The sequence below is a fragment of the Clupea harengus genome, chromosome 5, assembly GCF_900700415.2.
Source record: "Clupea harengus chromosome 5, Ch_v2.0.2, whole genome shotgun sequence".
NCBI classification, from domain to species: domain Eukaryota; kingdom Metazoa; phylum Chordata; class Actinopteri; order Clupeiformes; family Clupeidae; genus Clupea; species Clupea harengus.
The window spans coordinates 29,222,026-29,239,019 of NC_045156.1; the positions used below are offsets into that span (position 1 = coordinate 29,222,026).

The following is a 16,994-nucleotide window of genomic DNA, read 5'->3' on the forward strand; positions in this document are numbered from 1 at the left end:
TTATAATTACTCACTTACGCAAAACAGTCATTAGAGAGAATCTACAAGTCCAGTCATCAATCAAAGCTGGCATTTTGCTCCGGTGTGGGCAGTGCTTCCACATCCCAAGGAGGCACATTTAGACTGACCTCTCTGTAGTTGCCCAGGAGACAACCAGTCCTGTCTAATAACACCTGTGTGAGGTGAGGTAGGGGGAAAGGAGAAGGAGAGTGTGCTCCCAAGGAGACAGAATGTGTTGATGCATAGCTAAACAGAGAGCTGTTTCAGAACTGATACAGGCAGAGGGATATCTTCAGTCATCATTTACATGACTCGAACTTGAGTGACACGCATGCAACACATGAGAGAGAGAGAGAGTGAGAGTGTGTGTGTGTGTGTGTGTGTGTGTGTGTGTGTGATGAGGTGTGTTGTTGTTTGTGATGTCTTTTGTGCAGGACAGTATGTGTCGTGTATGTGTGTACGTAAATATGGTGTGTTCAAAAACAATAACGCATAAGAGGAAGGACCACCACATGGGGTCACCCACTCACCCTCTGTCGGCGATGTGTTGAGCCTCTGGCAGAGTCCCTCCGTGCCCCCATAGTCCTCTTGGATTTTGACCACGGCTTCCGTGCCTCGCATCTCCATAAGGGCGCGCAGCTCCATGAGCGAGATCCCAAAGCCCCCGGCATGGTTGTCCTCATTGCTTTGGTTCTTGGTGTAAAAATCACTGTTGGTCATGTCCCCCATAGTGGCGAGTATTGCTTGGTGTCGCTCGATGCAGAGCTGAAGAGAATCGTCAATAAAAAAATCACGGGGGGAGACAAGGACCAACAAAGCGGGCCGCCACCAGGCAGCGTGGCTGGTAGATTTGAATGTGTCTAATCACTCGGGAGAATGCAAGGAGAGAGAAAGAGAGAGAGAGAGGGAGAGGGAGGGAGAGAGGAAAAGAGAGAGAAGCTCTAAGGAGAGAAAAGGACAGAGAATCTGTAGAAGGAGGCAGCTAGAAAGAGAGAGAGAAAAAGGGGGAGAGAAAAAAAATCTAGTCCACTGTGTGGAAGAGGCGTTGGTATGGGCAGCCGGCAGGCGCTTTCAGAGGGCGGCGAGCGGCGCAAGACTCCGGGAAGGCGAGAGAGAGAGAGAGAGAGAGAGAGAGAGAGAGAGAGAGAGAGCGCCGGATGAGCTGCTCCTGGGAACCTTCATTCAACACGGCTGCAGACCTGCACCACTCCATGTGCACTGTCCCATTCTCATTGGCCTCAGTCTGCCTCTGTCTACATGGTGCTCTGCTCCATTACTCCTTCAGAGAAAGAAAGAGAGAGAGAGAGAGAGAGAGAGAGAGAGAGGGAGGGATGGAGAGACAGAGATAAGAAAGAGGAGTCAGTTTCTGAGGCACTGGTACAAAGGAGAGTGTTGCAACACGGTCACAGGAGGGGAGGGGAGAAAAGAGAGAGAGAGGGAGGAGGAGGAGGAGGAACGAAAGACAGCCAGGGAGAGGAGGAGAGAGACAGTGTGTGTAAAATTAGGAGAGGAAGAGAGGAGGAGGGGGGAGGAGCAAGAGAGAGAGATGGGGAGGGAGGGAAGGAGTGAGAGGAGCAGAAAGCGTGTGAGAAAGAGAGGGAGGGAGGCAGCAGCCTCAGCACGGAGCGTGGGGAGGAGCTGAGAGAGAGAGAGAGAGAGAGAGAGAACACGTCCACGCAACCGCCTGTCACACGCTCACAGATGCAGCGCTAGCCATGACAACAGCAGCGGCAGAACCGGCATCCACACCCACACCCACACCCACATCAGCATCCACACCCACACCCACATCAGCATCAGCATCCACACCCACATCAGCATCAGCACCAGCATCAGCACCAGCAGAACACAGTCACATCCACACCCACATCAGCATCCACACCCACACCCACACCCACACCAGCATCAGCATCAGCACCAGCACCAGCAGAACACAGTCACATCAGCACCAGCACCAGCACCACAAGCCCAGCACCAGCAGAACACAGTCACATCCACACCCACACCAGCATCAGCACCAGCAGAACACAGTCACATCAGCACCAGCAGAACACAGTCACATCAGCACCAGCAGAACACAGTCACATCCACACCCACACCAGCATCAGCACCAGCAGAACACAGTCACATCAGCACCAGCAGAACACAGTCACATCAGCACCAGCAGAACACAGTCACATCCACACCCACACCAGCATCAGCACCAGCAGAACACAGTCACATCAGCACCAGCAGAACACAGTCACATCAGCATCAGCAGAACACAGTCACATCAGCACCAGCAGAACACAGTCACATCAGCACCAGCAGAACACAGTCACATCAGCACCAGCAGAACACAGTCACATCCACATCAGCATCAGCAGAACACAGTCACATCAGCACCAGCAGAACACAGTCACATCAGCACCAGCAGAACACAGTCACATCAGCACCAGCAGAACACAGTCACATCAGCATCAGCACCAGCAGAACACAGTCACACCAGCACCAGCAGAACACAGTCACATCAGCACCAGCAGAACACAGTCACATCCAAGCACCAGCAGAACACAGTCACATCAGCACCAGCAGAACACAGTCACATCAGCACCAGCAGAACACAGTCACATCCAAGCTCCACACTTCAGTCCCATGAGCCATGGCTAAATACAGAACCTCATACATATTAATGAGAGAACATTTGTGTGCCTCACAGCTCCATTTTGCACTCGCTGGGTGTGTGTGTGTGTGTGTGTGTGTGTGTGTGTGTGTGTGTGTGTGTGTGTGTGTGTGTGTGTGTATGATTGAGAGTGTGAAAGAGGAAGAGAAAGAGAGAAAGAGAGAGAGAGAGAGGAGAGAGAGGGAGGGAAGGGAAAAAAGGGGGAGAGAAATTGCTGGAGGACAGAGAGTGGCGTGATGGTCTTACTATGTGTATGTTCATAGGCAAATACTTGTTGTGTACATGTCAGGATATGTCTAGAGTTGTACACAGTATCTGTGTGTGTGTGTGTGTGTGTGTGACGTCTACAGAGCACAATCAGCCTGAAAAGACCATGGAAACTCCCAAGAAGTGGAGACCTGCTATCAAGGATGAGATGCATCACAGTCACACTACAATTAGCCACAGGCAACTACTAGATGAATGCCGAGGATTGTGTAATGTAATGAGGGTATCTCCCTTCAGTGTTGATGGGTAACTAGAGCGCTTGACTCTCTGTGATCGCTGCCCCTACCATAATATTTTGCCCGCTTGTATCGTTTAATTTAAAATTCAAAATACCAACAACTGCAGTCGTATAAGAGGGAAATCAGTGTCACTCACATTTAAACAATTCCACTCCAAAGACAGCTCCTCTTCTCTATAAACATGACAATACAAGTTTATTTTAATAGTTATTTAAACAACCATTTAAATTAGGGTCAGGGCTGTCCAGTATGATAGTTAGATCCATTAATTACACCATTTTTTCAGAAACCTCTTGGCACATCCTATAGTGGTGATGTTACATTTACATTTAGTCATTTAGCAGAAGCTTTTATGCAAAGCGACTTACATATGTGCGACTTACAATGTATGTTTTACATTTTACACTGATGGCACACTGCACATCAGGAGCAATTAGGGGTTCAGTGTCTTGCTCAAGGACGCTTCGACAGGGAATCGAACTAGCAACCTTCTGATTACTAGCCGACTTCTCTACCTCCTGTACCACTGTCGCTCCTCATGGCATGACTGGCATGGCTCACTGCAGAGGCAGAGGCTGGCACCATCACAGGCTGCCACCAGCGCCAGGCGTGGGGTCTGGCTGCGGGCGCTGGTTGGCAGACAGCAGGATCTCCTCAAGTACTTGCCTGCCCAGGGAGGCTGGGTAATCAAAGCTCATGTCACTGCTGCGCCAGCGTGTCCAACGAGCGCCAGCGTGGGCGTGCTCCAGGGAGGCGGCCCTGTCGTGGCACGGAGGACAGCTCTGAGCGCGTGATAGACATTTCAGTCCCGCGGCGCACCCACGACATCCTGTCCCACGCAACGCAAAACTCTAATATTGTGTCCAGCTCCTGCCTGCATCATTCAAAACTCTAATATTGTGTCCAGCTCCTGCCTGCATCATTCAAAACTCTAATATTGTGTCCAGCTCCTGCCTGCATCTTCCACCGTTTGTCCCGCTCGAGCCCGCTAGACCAAGGTGGACGTTTACACTGGATGAATCTTTCAGTGCCCGCCATGTGCCATGTGTAAAGACCACTAAACTTGCGCCTGTTTCTGTAAAAAACATGTTATTTCCTACGACTCTTGTGCGTGGAGTTGCATGGAGCACGCATGGAGTGTGCAGTGGCATCGCAGGAGATTCACTGACATGCTTATGGCTGGCCATGTACTATGGTACTATGGCCATGTACTATGGTATCTCAGCTGAAACTAGGGTTGGAGAACTCACATTCCACTGAACCTTGAAATAGTCATCTTTAATGGTCACAGTATATGTGGAAGGACTTTTCCATGGCAGAGGCTAAATTAGAATATTTTCACTGAATCATTATATCCATTCAACCGGAAAGAAAACAGCAAAAAAAAGAATGAAGCAATGCTTTCAGAGACAAATTAAAACACAACTAATGTGAGTACATAAGGAGGTTGTGATTCACATGAATACTCTTTGCCTCTCTATCTCTGTGCCTGTGTTTGGTGCGAGTAAAATGGCCGAAAAAAGTCAAGTTAAATGTTGCACCCCATGGATGTCCTGAGCATGCTGACAATGCACAGCTTCCTGATACAATGTAAATCGGTACCTCAGACGAGGTCTGTTCAGTTATCTCAAGAGATTTCTCTTCATCTCAGTGGTACAGGAGGTAGGGAAGTCGGTTAGCAATCAGAAGGTTGCTAGTTCGATTCCCTGTCGAAGTGTCCTTGAGCAAGACACTGAACCCCTAATTGCTCCTAATGTGCAGTGTGCCATCAGTGTAAATGTAAAATGTGTATACATCCTTGTAAGTCGCTTTGGATAAAAGCATCTGCTAAATTACTAAATGTGAATCTCCTTTCAATGGTTCAGCTTTATATAGACAGCCATTGATGTTAAAGAAGGGTGCAGTGAGATGGTAGGCACAGTCTATAGATGTCAGACGTACAGAGCACACAACACACAGGAAGGAATGACATGGTTCCTGTGTGCCCACTGCTTCTGAACGAGAATTAGAGAACTAGAGAACAGTGCTCTCGTTGAAGATGAGTAATGGAATAGTTTACATTTAGGCAGCCATTTTAATTATTGATGTGAGCATTTCATTTTTTAAATGCTACATTTTAATTGGCTGTAATTAACAAGAACATGGGCAGATAGTTCTATCACTCACACTGCTAATGGGAGAGAACTGGATTTAATGTGTAACTGATGTAAATGTATGTTATTATTTGAATGCTTGTCTAAAGTGTATAATGTTATCTCACATTAGATGAAAGCATCGCTCATCTCAGACGGTAAGTCACGTGGTGGATTGTGTCTTCAACAGCACAAACAGTGTCAGGCTACCATTCAGAAACCCTGTACCTACAGCTACGATGTCTGTGTCTGGCCTGGGACAAAGTAAGATATGGGAAATGTTGATAACAAAAAGAGATGGATCCATTAAACTTATCTAAAGTTTAAGATATACTGTATCAGAGAACAACAACTGATAAGTGTGTTTTTATCCTTCATATTATGGCTTATAAATATACAAATTACATACAAATAAAATGAGACCCTCACCAAAACACAGGTTCCATGTTAGGTAGGGTCCAGTTTAGCTTTCTGGCTAGCATGTTCTGCTGGCCCATGCCCTCCCTGGGAGCTGGACTGAGTTGTGCTGTGGTAACGGCTGAGCCTGAGGATGACTAAGGTTAGCATGAACATCTTAACCTAACCCCACACTGGGGACCAGACCAGACAGCTCCTCCTGTGAGGGGAGGGGGGGGGGGGGGGGGGCTAGACATGTAATTGTGCGGTTACTAAATAATTGCTACTTGCTTTGAGGTGACGGCAGCCTGATCTCCAGCTACCAGCAGGAGTGGTAGGGCTGTGCCGACAGCCTTTGTCTCTTCCTGTTTTTCAAAATGTGTACGCTTGCTTGCTTGCTTGCTTCGCTTGCTTGCTGGCATGTGTGTGTGTGCATGTGTGTGTGTGAGAATGCACAAATGTATCCCTGAAATGGAATGCATTAATAATTGTCTTTCGCACATTCTGTGAGGAGAGAACAGATCAATGTTTGAGAATAATGTTAATATGAGATGTAATATCAACCAAACCTAGATCTAGACATACAGTAGCATGTCATATAGTGCATCTAGTGCTTCCCAGCAATGCATCAGAAAACAGCTGTAAGTGTAGGGGGAAATGTTCTCCTGCTAACAAAGCTTATCTGTCATTAGATAAACGTGCTTTTGTCATTTTGTCATATAGCATTGGCAATGTTCAAATATATTACTGAACATGTGTCTACAGATTTTGCAAGAATATTTCACACTATGAATGAATTCCACTGAACAAGCCCTAGAAACACGTGAGCTGAATTCTATTAGTGCATGACTTCACACCAAAGCGTCTCTGTGGTGCTGTGGCTCACTGAAAGGAGTGTATAAATGCACACATCCAAACATGCCAGGGGATGTACATTACTGTTGCATAACGTTGGCACAGTGATTTCCTGCAACTTTGTTACAGCATTTATTTGACGTCATTGCGCACCCAAAGTGAGGCATCTTAATGTTAGCCTGCTAAAAGGGAGACTTGTAAGTACGCTCCAGCGTTGAGTGGTCTTGCCAGGCTGATGTGCTGTGAATCGTGACTTCTAATTGTGTTGAGAGCACCTGTCAAAGGCCCACAAAGGGGGCAGGATGGAGCGCTATTTTAGAGACAAATGGTAGAGGACGGCGGAGTGCAGCTTGGAGTCATCTCAGCGTAAAGGGTAAAGAGACAGCATTCCACAGCTCTTTTCTCCTGCTCCTGCTCCTTTTGTTTACAGAGAAAGTGGAGGCCTTTGAAGAATAGGGGGGGGGTGGATTGCTTCGGGCCCGGCTGAGGCTTCCTTTAGCCCTCGGAGTGGCAGAGATTACACACAGTGTCTCGCACATGGCAAACCGGGGCAGCCAGCTTGAGTGATCTTGCCTTTGTTACAGTTTCGGACCTTTAATGCATCCACATGTGCCTCTGAGTGCCGGCACGGATGAAAGGGCTTGTCTCTAGAAGGTTCTAGAAGAGCGAGCGACATGCCAAGGTGGACAGCCTGGCTGCGTGACTTGCTCTGAGATGACTCTCCGGGGAGGCACGGAGGGAGGGGGCGACAGGGCAGATATGGGATGATTTCAGAGGAAATTTCATGTCTACTTGTCTACCACATGCATGAAATGAGAAATTATTATTATTTATTTTTTTACTTGCTTTTGCTACTTCTCGCTTTCTCTCCCCTCTCTCGTTCCCCACTCTGCCCTATCTGTTCCAGTGAATGCATCACTTCAAATACAGCACCAGTGTCCTTGAGGAACCTCTCAAATACAGCACCAGTATCTTTGAGGAACCTCTCAAATACAGCACCGGTGTCCTTGAGGAACCTCTCAAATACAGCACCAGTGTCCTTGAGGAACCTCTCAAATACAGCACCGGTGTCCTTGAGGAACCTCTCAAATACAGCACCAGTGTCCTTGAGGAACCTCTCAAATACAGCACCAGTATCTTTGAGGAACCTCTCAAATACAGCACCGGTGTCCTTGAGGAACCTCTCAAATACAGCACCAGTGTCCTTGAGGAACCTCTCAAATACAGCACCAGTGTCCTTCAGGAACCTCTCAAATACAGCACCGGTGTCCTTGAGGAACCTCTCAAATACAGCACCAGTGTCCTTGAGGAACCTCTCAAATACAGCACCGGTGTCCTTGAGGAACCTCTCAAATACAGCACCAGTGTCCTTGAGGAACCTCTCAAATACAGCACCGGTGTCCTTGAGGAACCTCTCAAATACAGCACCAGTGTCCTTGAGGAACCTCTCAAATACAGCACCGGTGTCCTTGAGGAACCTCCACAACAGACTGATGCTAACCACCATGTTTTCCAGAGGGACATTCAGCCATTGTTTTTGTTGATGAATACATTTTGTATTTCTTTTCATTGGTAAAAAGTGGTTTTATTATTATTATTATTATCATTATTATTATTTGTTGTTGTTTACCATGGAGGTGCTGTGACAAGCAAACAGTAATAAGCTGAAATACCTGAGGGTCATATATTGACTTAAAAGATGATATTGTTCCGGTTGGAGTCACAGTGAAACCAGAGCAAACAGTATACTAACAGTACCTCACTCTTCAGTCCCTCAACCTCTTTAGTACCTCAACCCTGGCTTGCCGGTTCCACCGCTAGGCTTTTATTACGCAACAAAGCGGCTGGTCTGCATGGATCCTATTGTGATCTACATGCAGGTTGTTCAAGACATTCCACTCATGAGAGGTTCTCCTCCCTAAAGAGACTCAAACCATGAGGGCCTGAGGAATGGCGTTTCATATATTCCACAGAGGTCACTGGACCTCCATGACATCAGTGACTGCAGATGGTTTGCAGGAGCCCGATCCATCCATCTCTCTCTCCCCCAAGGCCTCTGCTAAAGTGCTGAGCAGGCACTCTGGATGAGAGAGTGGAGAGGCCAGCAGCTCGAGGGCCACTGTCACCGTCACTCGAGCGCTACAGGCGTCCAGCCCACAGGAGATGAGTGACGCTGACCTATGGGTGAGGGAAATGACACTGATGCTTCTTGGGGGCTTTTAAAAAGGCCCCTCATGAGAATTCAGCACAGCCTCAGATGATTTAGCTGGGAGGGGTCTAGCCCACTCTCTTGAATGGATTCCAATCAATTATGTAAAAGACTTGAAGCAGAAGAGTAGCCACCAGTGTCCTATTTACCCCAACTTTATAAAGACAAGGTGTATTTGCTCAAATAATGCTGTCCTGGAAATACCTAACATAAACATGTGACAATATAAAAATGAAAGACTGTTGCCCTCTGTTATAAAAAAAAAAAATTGTCACAGAAACACTCTTAAGCTTACGTGTAGTATTCCCCATTTCACTGTCACACACTGATGTCACAGGTTATGCATGAAGGTACTATACATCCCTCCCGTGACAGCTATGTGCTGTGTGTTATGACAGGCCAGGTTGAGTGAAGTGTTGTGGTGGTCCGCAGGCCATGGCCTTCCGCCCACTCATAGAAGGCTCTGAGCCATAGGAGTAGAGGAGGACAGGCTGCAGAGCCGTGACACATCCTGCTGCTGCTGTTGTGTGAGAGCCCTGACCCAGAAGACTGTCAGTGGTAAACGCATACATGCTTCAAGCTCCAGCATGACGGATAGCGTAAGGATCCATAAGTGGAGATGCAGAGCTGTGTGTGTGTGTGTGTGTGTGTGTTTGTGTGTGTGTGTGTGTGTGTGTGTGTGTGTGTGTGTGTGTGTGTGTGTGTGTGTGTGTGTCTGTAAGCATTACCATGTGCATGTGCATGAATCTCACAGTGTGTGTGCAATTGACTGGTGAAAAATAAAATAAGCATAAATACACACGCATGCAAATACTCACTCACACACAGGAAAACACAGACACACACACACACACGCACGCACACGCACACGCACACGCACACGCACACGCACACGCACACACACACACACACACACACACACACACACACACAGAAGCTAGGAGTGCACCTACAGACTGATTATTCCTTTGGCAGTCAACCAGTTGAGTGAACTCATCAAAGCTCAGTCATTTGCTATGTTACATTATGTATGTGTTTATATATATGTGAGAGAGAACAGAGAGATGTGAACATACTTAACTCATGTGTTTATATATGTGACAGAGAACAGAGAGATGTGAACATACTTATCTTATGTGTTTATATATGTGACAGAGAGATGTGAACATACTTATCTTATGTGTTTATATATGTGAGAGAGAACAGAGAGATGGTGAACATACTTATCTTATGTGTTTATATATGTGACAGAGAGATGTGAACATACCTAACTTATGTGTTTATATGTGTGACAGAGAGAGAACAGAGAGATGGTGAACATACTTAACTTATGTGTTTATATATGTGACAGAGAGATGTGAACATACCTAACTTATGTGTTTATATGTGTGACAGAGAGAGAACAGAGAGATGGTGAACATACTTATCTTATGTGTTTATATATGTGACAGAGAGATGTGAACATACCTAACTTATGTGTTTATATGTGTGACAGAGAGAGAACAGAGAGATGGTGAACATACTTAACTTACGTGTTTATATGTGTGACAGAGAGAGAACAGAGAGATGGTGAACATACTTAACGTATGTGTTTATATGTGTGATAGAATGTAGGCTTTGGTTTTACCATGAACATTGTTGACCCTTTTTTCTTGATTTTTTCTTTTCATTGATGATGTTGCAAATCGTGAAGTGCTTCAGGATCTATTTAATGAAATGGAATGGGATTGTTGTAAATATATAATACATTTACTATATGTACTATGTGTGGTTCTATACATTTAATTTAGAAATATACTGCACTGCATTTGTCATTTGTCATAGATTGAAATTCATAAAATAATTCATGCCACATAATGCTGTAGTGCGAATTTGCTACTGAAAATCATTAATTAGTTTTATATTGCGATTAATCCTTTTAACCTAGTAAACATATTAACAAAATAAATGCTCCAGTAAATAGCATTCATGTACAAGAAAATGTCCATGCTTAAAAACCAAATCAAGATCTAAACACAAATCATGAGGATGTCTGAATTCAATTCAGTGGCAACGTTTTGGGGAAACATGCATGATATATGAGAACCAACTGACAAGAAGACATCGTGCCACAATCCGATTGGATGTGATTGATCTTCAGTGGCAGATCTGTCTTAGTGTTAAGGCACATGAGAGGGATTGAACTCTGATCTCTGCTCCCACCTACCTAAATGCTCTTGTAAGGGCAAATGTCACACCCAGGACGCTGCGCTCGTCTAGTGAGCGTCGTTTGGCACTGCCGTCCGTGCAAGCACGGCAATCCAAACTATTCTCATTTGTAGTCCCACGTTGGTGGAACGAACTGCCTAGTACTACCAGAGCAGGGGCGTCCCTCTCTACCTTCAAGAAGCTTTTGAAGACCCAACTCTTCAGAGAGCACCTCCCTTCCTAACTGGCACCTTGACTAGCGCTTAACTTGCACTTCAGCAGTTACATTCCTGCACTTCTTTTTCCTTTCTAGGTCGTTTTTCTAATTCTTATGTAAAGTAGTATTTATTGTTACACCATGTTCTGTATTGCTCTTAGCTTGACTGTTCTCTCCATTGTACGTCGCTTTGGACAAAAGCGTCTGCTAAATGACTAAATGTAAATGTAAATGATCTCTGTTGAGATGATGGATCTAAGTCCCCTACCCTACCCATGTATGCTTCTAATCCACTAATATGACAACAGGACAACAGAGTGCCTGCCTGTCTTTTGTTGCATAATGAGGACCGTTTTTCTCAAAGTGGGGGGGGGGGGGGGGTTGGGTTAGAATGGCCAGGGTGGGTGTGTGTGTGGGGGGGGGGGTTGGGTTAGAATGGCCAGGGTGGGGGTGTGTGTGTGGGGGGGGGGGGTTAGAATGGTCAGGGTGGGGGTGTGTGTGTGGGGGGGGGGGGGTTAGAATGGCCAGGGTGTGTGTGTGGGGGGGGGGGGTTGGGTTAGAATGGCCAGGGTGGGTGTGTGTGTGTGGGGGGGGGGGGGGGTTGGGTTAGAATGGCCAGGGTGGGTGTGTGTGTGTGTGGGGGGGGGGGTATTTGTTACAATCTGTCACTCTTCTTCCACCGGTTTGACTCTGAGGCACAACATCTGTCACATAACAATACCGAATTCAACATCTGGCTCCTCTAATGCCTTGCTTTTTCTGGTTCTCTTTAGGCACTCTGGCTGCACTGTTGCCTGGGCTTTGAAAGGAACAAGGGGAAACATGACAGACAAACAGGACCAATTGGTGAGTGTGTGTTTATCTATGTGTCATGTCTGGCTGTGCAGGTGCAGGTGTGTGTGTGTGTGTGTGTGTGTGTGTGTGTGTGTGTGTGTGTGTGTGTGTGTGTGTGTCTTCTGTATGTGCCCTGTATTGATGATAAGGGGGTGTTTCGTGTTGAGGAGTGGTCCTGCTAAGCATTAAATAAAATAAAATTTGAAATGGTCTCAATCGGCTTGGGCTGCAGAATGGCATGAGTGCCATGTGCAGGCAAGTATTGATTGGAAGGTAGTAGTCTCCCCGTTCACATGCTGGAACTGGTATGGCCTGGATAGGAGGGGGAAATCACACCACACAATACGAATGCGCGCGCGCGCACACACACACACACACACACACACACACACACACACACACACACACACACACACACACACACACACACACACACCAATAAACAGCCCTAAGATAATCTTAAATTGTGAAAACTTACATAAATATGAAAATACATTCTAGAAATATTCTAATATCCATCCAGAAATGACACCTAAGATTCCATACACAGACTACCGAATACAAATCTGCCACAGAATAACCACATACACACTGTTTTCTAGCCAGCAGACACACCCTTCGTCTTGTACCTGCAAGGTCATTTGAAGACGACAAGAGGGGAAAAAACCACAGGCATTGCCCTCCACTTGTTCCAAATCATTGTGCAAAAATCATTAGGGAGCTATTGTTCTAATTAGATTCAGCACACAGACCCAGCTTACGGGAGAGGGGAGAGAGTGCCACGGATAAATCAGTGTCGCCCATGCTGATGCACCTACCTCACCCCCATAACAAGGAGAGCAGGGGGGGGGGGGGGGGCAGCTAGAAGATTAAGCCCAAAGGGCAGACCTCTGGTGCTGTGATAACTAAAGCTTACATATCATAGTGCTCTAAAACCTGCTGCATATTGCTTACAGAGCCCAGAGCTCCAGGGCCTTTGTCAAAATAAAGTCATTGAAATAACAGTACTAAACTTGCTCATGGACGACAAAGAATTTGTAAATATGTTTGACATATGAATGACCTTGAAAATCTTGGAAAGGTCATGGAATTTTTAAAAATTAGAATTGTCCAGGCATGGAAAAGTCATAACATTCAGTCAATTCAATGAAAGTTTTTGGAAGTCATTCAATTAGATTTAGTCATGTGTACTGCATATGGAATAAAATCAACGATATTGTTGTTCTCTTCCATGGAGAATGGTTTTATTGTGCACATTTATGTAGCGTGAGTTTCCACTTCAGTTAACGTAGCCTGCCTAGCCTGCTGGAAAAGTTACATTTTCATTCAATAATAAGGAGTAAACTACGCAATTCTGTGTACTTGTAGGTTGCGAAAGGTCATGAAAATATAATTAAATGTCCTTGAAAACTCCTTGAAAAATGGGTGGGAACCCTGGACATAAAGGAAGGCATTATTTTGCTGTTAAACAATAAGTATGCATCCAAATGGTTTCAGAGAGACTTTTGCAGTAGGCATATATACTCTGGGAAAAGAGATCTGATGGACTTTGTAAATCATCCCAAGTAACCAGAGGTATATGAAACATCTGTCATTTCACACACCTACAGTGTTTGCATGAACACTTCCACTGTCACGCCAAGCTTTCGCTGACATTCCTTTCGTTTTCTAGCTAAGGGCAAACAAAGTGCTGAAATTAGAAGCTGAGCTATGACACTACTGACTGGCTTAACGAGCCAAAGCAGATAACCACAACCACAATTAGTATAATGAGCGGGATGAACTTAACGTGTGAAGCTTAGCCTAGAACTGATGACCTAATCTCTGAACACAGTAATAGTATCAGATAAATGTGAGATTTAACCATGTAACCTATTTCGACTGAAAAATAAGAGCAGAAACCAATGAACCAATGCCCTTGTTTTAACGGGTCATGTTAAAAGCCCCCTATCTAATAATGGGAATAGTTGATGTTTCTCTTTTCCAGTAAGCCTGTGACATTAAATGCTAAAGCATTTCCTTCAGGATCTGTGGGTCGCTGTACCGATGCACGTGAGCTCTGCCCTCTAGCCAGAGCTGCTGGCAGTAACAGAGTGACAGTTTCTGTTTGTTGATGGTGACAAGGTGGAACTAGCCTTCAACTGCCCCCATCCTCCATCACTCACCTATCAATCACACTATATTCAGCTTCCATTCGTGATCCTACGGATTTCAGTAAAGGCAAGTATGGCTGTGACTAATTCTGTTTTCCGTGCGCGCGGTACCACTTCCACTCCAGGCTTACACCCCAGCACCTCATGCCTGGCCCGCCACAATCAACCTTTCTCACACATGCAAGCCTCCACTTGTGCCGAGGGTTCATCCGAGTCTTGAAAGCTAGTGTGCCATCTATGTATTATGCATAGAAAAGACATGAAACGTATCCAAGAAACAGACAGGCTACCAGTTCAGGGCAGACCCAATACTTTCACTCACACAAAAACAGTTTAATGTACCCACAAGACTTATTGCCACAACCCCCACCAATCCACAGAATCCCCAAATGGCCGTAGTAGTTCATTTATCCATTCCCGACCAGGCTGCAGTTGTGGGGCACCGACTAAAGGATGGCTTGTGGGAGCAGATGCAGTGGAGCTATGGCAATAAGGGGCAGATGCAGTGGAGCTATGGCAATAATGGGGGCAGATGCAGTGGTGCTATGGGGCAGATGCAGTGGTGCTATGGCAATAATGGGGGCAGATGCAGTGGTGCTATGGGGCAGATGCAGTGGTGCTATGGCAATAAGGGGCAGATGCAGTGGTGCTATGGCAATAAGGGGCAGATGCAATGGTGCTATGGGGCAGATGCAGTGGTGCTATGGCAATAAGGGGCAGATGCAATGGTGCTATGGGGCAGATGCAGTGGTGCTATGGCAATAAGGGGCAGATGCAGTGGTGCTATGGGGCAGATGCAGTGGTGCTATGGCAATAAGGGGCAGATGCAATGGTGCTATGGGGCAGATGCAGTGGTGCTATGGCAATAAGGGGCAGATGCAGTGGTGCTATGGGGCAGATGCAGTGGTGCTATGGGGCAGATGCAGTGGTGCTATGGCAATAATGGGGGCAGATGCAGTGGTGCTATGGCAATAAGGGGCAGTCTGAGGAGCTAATAAATAGCCTGTAAGCAGAGCCTGCAGCACCTCAATGGAACATTAATTAAGGCTTGCTCATAGACATGACAGAGGACAAAACCGACTTCCCTCTCCTCTTGAATGTATCCCAGGGCTTCTCTTTGCTCTTGTATTGTGTATTGTTTGTATTCTCCTGTCTAGAAGGCATTTCTTTTCGCACAGCTTCATCTTTGTGAGTAATTAAGTAACGTTAGCTCAGTGATATCTGAATCATGTGGATACTGAAGCAAGCACATTTGCATATGGCTGCTATCACGTCCATATTACTAGACTGCGTGCTAGTTTACAGCACGAGTCTCATTAAAAACTGTGTGTGCACAGCACACAGCACACAGCACACAGCACACGGAGAGAGAACATACAGAACAGACATTTTGACAGTAGGGAATAATCACGCGTGCTGCATAATTAGGGCAAGGTCATACAGTGAGGAAGACGTGTACGGTGAATGTGCATGCATGTAGACACCCGCACGTGCATCATTCACTGCGCTGGTGGAGTTTTACACTAGCACAGCTCACATGGGTCATCCTATACTCTACACAGGGTGTAGGTTACAGCCAATGACATGCTCTCAGTGAATCGTGGAATCATGTGACACACCCCCTAACCAGGGAACCAATCAACACCTGACTCATTATGACCCATAAGCCTTGCTTGGCTCTGATTAATAATATACATGTTGTATAATAACCCCTCTTAAAAACATAAAAACAACACAACTAAAAAAGAACAATATCTAAAAGTGTAAATTAAAGTAAAAGTCATTTACATGTTGAATAATAAGTATCTGTTATTGTCCAGACCACAAAATGATAACACATTAATAAGTCATAGATACAATAGCACATCATACATGGTTTTTATGTTGCACTAATCACTCCAATGATTAAAGCAGGCAATGAAGTGACATTTGATCACCTTTAAAAAGCCTTTAGTGCTGCATTGCAGTTGCCTGGGGGTCAGAACTAATGACCAGACCTGCCTGAACCCCAATGTAGTGGATCACAGATCAAGTGCAGTATCGAAACTGTCCAAAAAGACAGATGCGCTCGCTATGTGACTGGCTACATTACCATTGAAGGAACACAACTCAGGCACACACTGAGTCACCATGACTCTATTATGCCAGTGAACACCCACCCATTTTTTATATATGCTGTAGTTGCTTAATATTCCATGGACACTCATCTGGTCAAATAAATAAATCAAAGCTATTCAAATGAGTGTAAATGAATGCAAAGAAAGAGATGAATCCACAATGAGGGCATTTTGAAGTTGGGCGGGAATCTGTGTTACTTCAGGTGATGAGGGGACAAGAAACACTAACATCTGTCATTGTGCTATGGTCAGCCCTCACAAAAGAGCTTAGCGGGGGACACGATCGGACAAACAGGGGCCAAATTCAGCTGGCGACTCTCCCCTATCCTGCCTTTTAAACCATGCTAACATTACAAAGAAGATTCTTATATCAGTACATATATTAGTACTGTCACTTCAGAAAAAATTTTTTTTCTGTTATTATGTAATATGCTTTGCACTTCCTATAAGGCAAATGAGGGCGCATTTTTTTGCTATTGCAAGAAGGGTGGTTCCTGCTATGGACAGGCTACCTGTTTCCCAGGTCATGGCCTTGGACGGAGCTTAACTGTACCGTACGACACGAGCTCCTCTCTGCATTCCACCAGCAGTCTGCCCTTTGTTCTCCTCATTCGGTGACATCCAAACACTATACTGCCAATCAAATAGCTGCAACCCTTCCAGTGCTTCATTTAGGGAACCTTTCCGAGGTGAACCTTTTAATTGGGTCTAGTAGTGTGTCTGTGT

The 16,994-nt window shown here is 45.7% G+C and overlaps 1 protein-coding gene across 15 annotated transcripts in view; it reads right to left on the bottom strand.

The window, feature by feature from the left end:
- The window catches only part of atp2b2 (ATPase plasma membrane Ca2+ transporting 2), a 119,263-nt gene that overhangs the window by 58,317 nt on the left and 43,952 nt on the right, over window positions 1-16,994 (bottom strand). For all 15 annotated transcript variants that reach the window (XM_042707911.1, XM_042707912.1, XM_042707910.1 and 12 more), the window contains one exon: window positions 531-1,279. In XM_042707911.1, coding sequence (XP_042563845.1) covers window positions 531-729 — 199 coding nt within the window. In that variant the 5' untranslated portion in view covers window positions 730-1,279. The remainder of the gene's footprint in view (window positions 1-530; window positions 1,280-16,994) is intronic.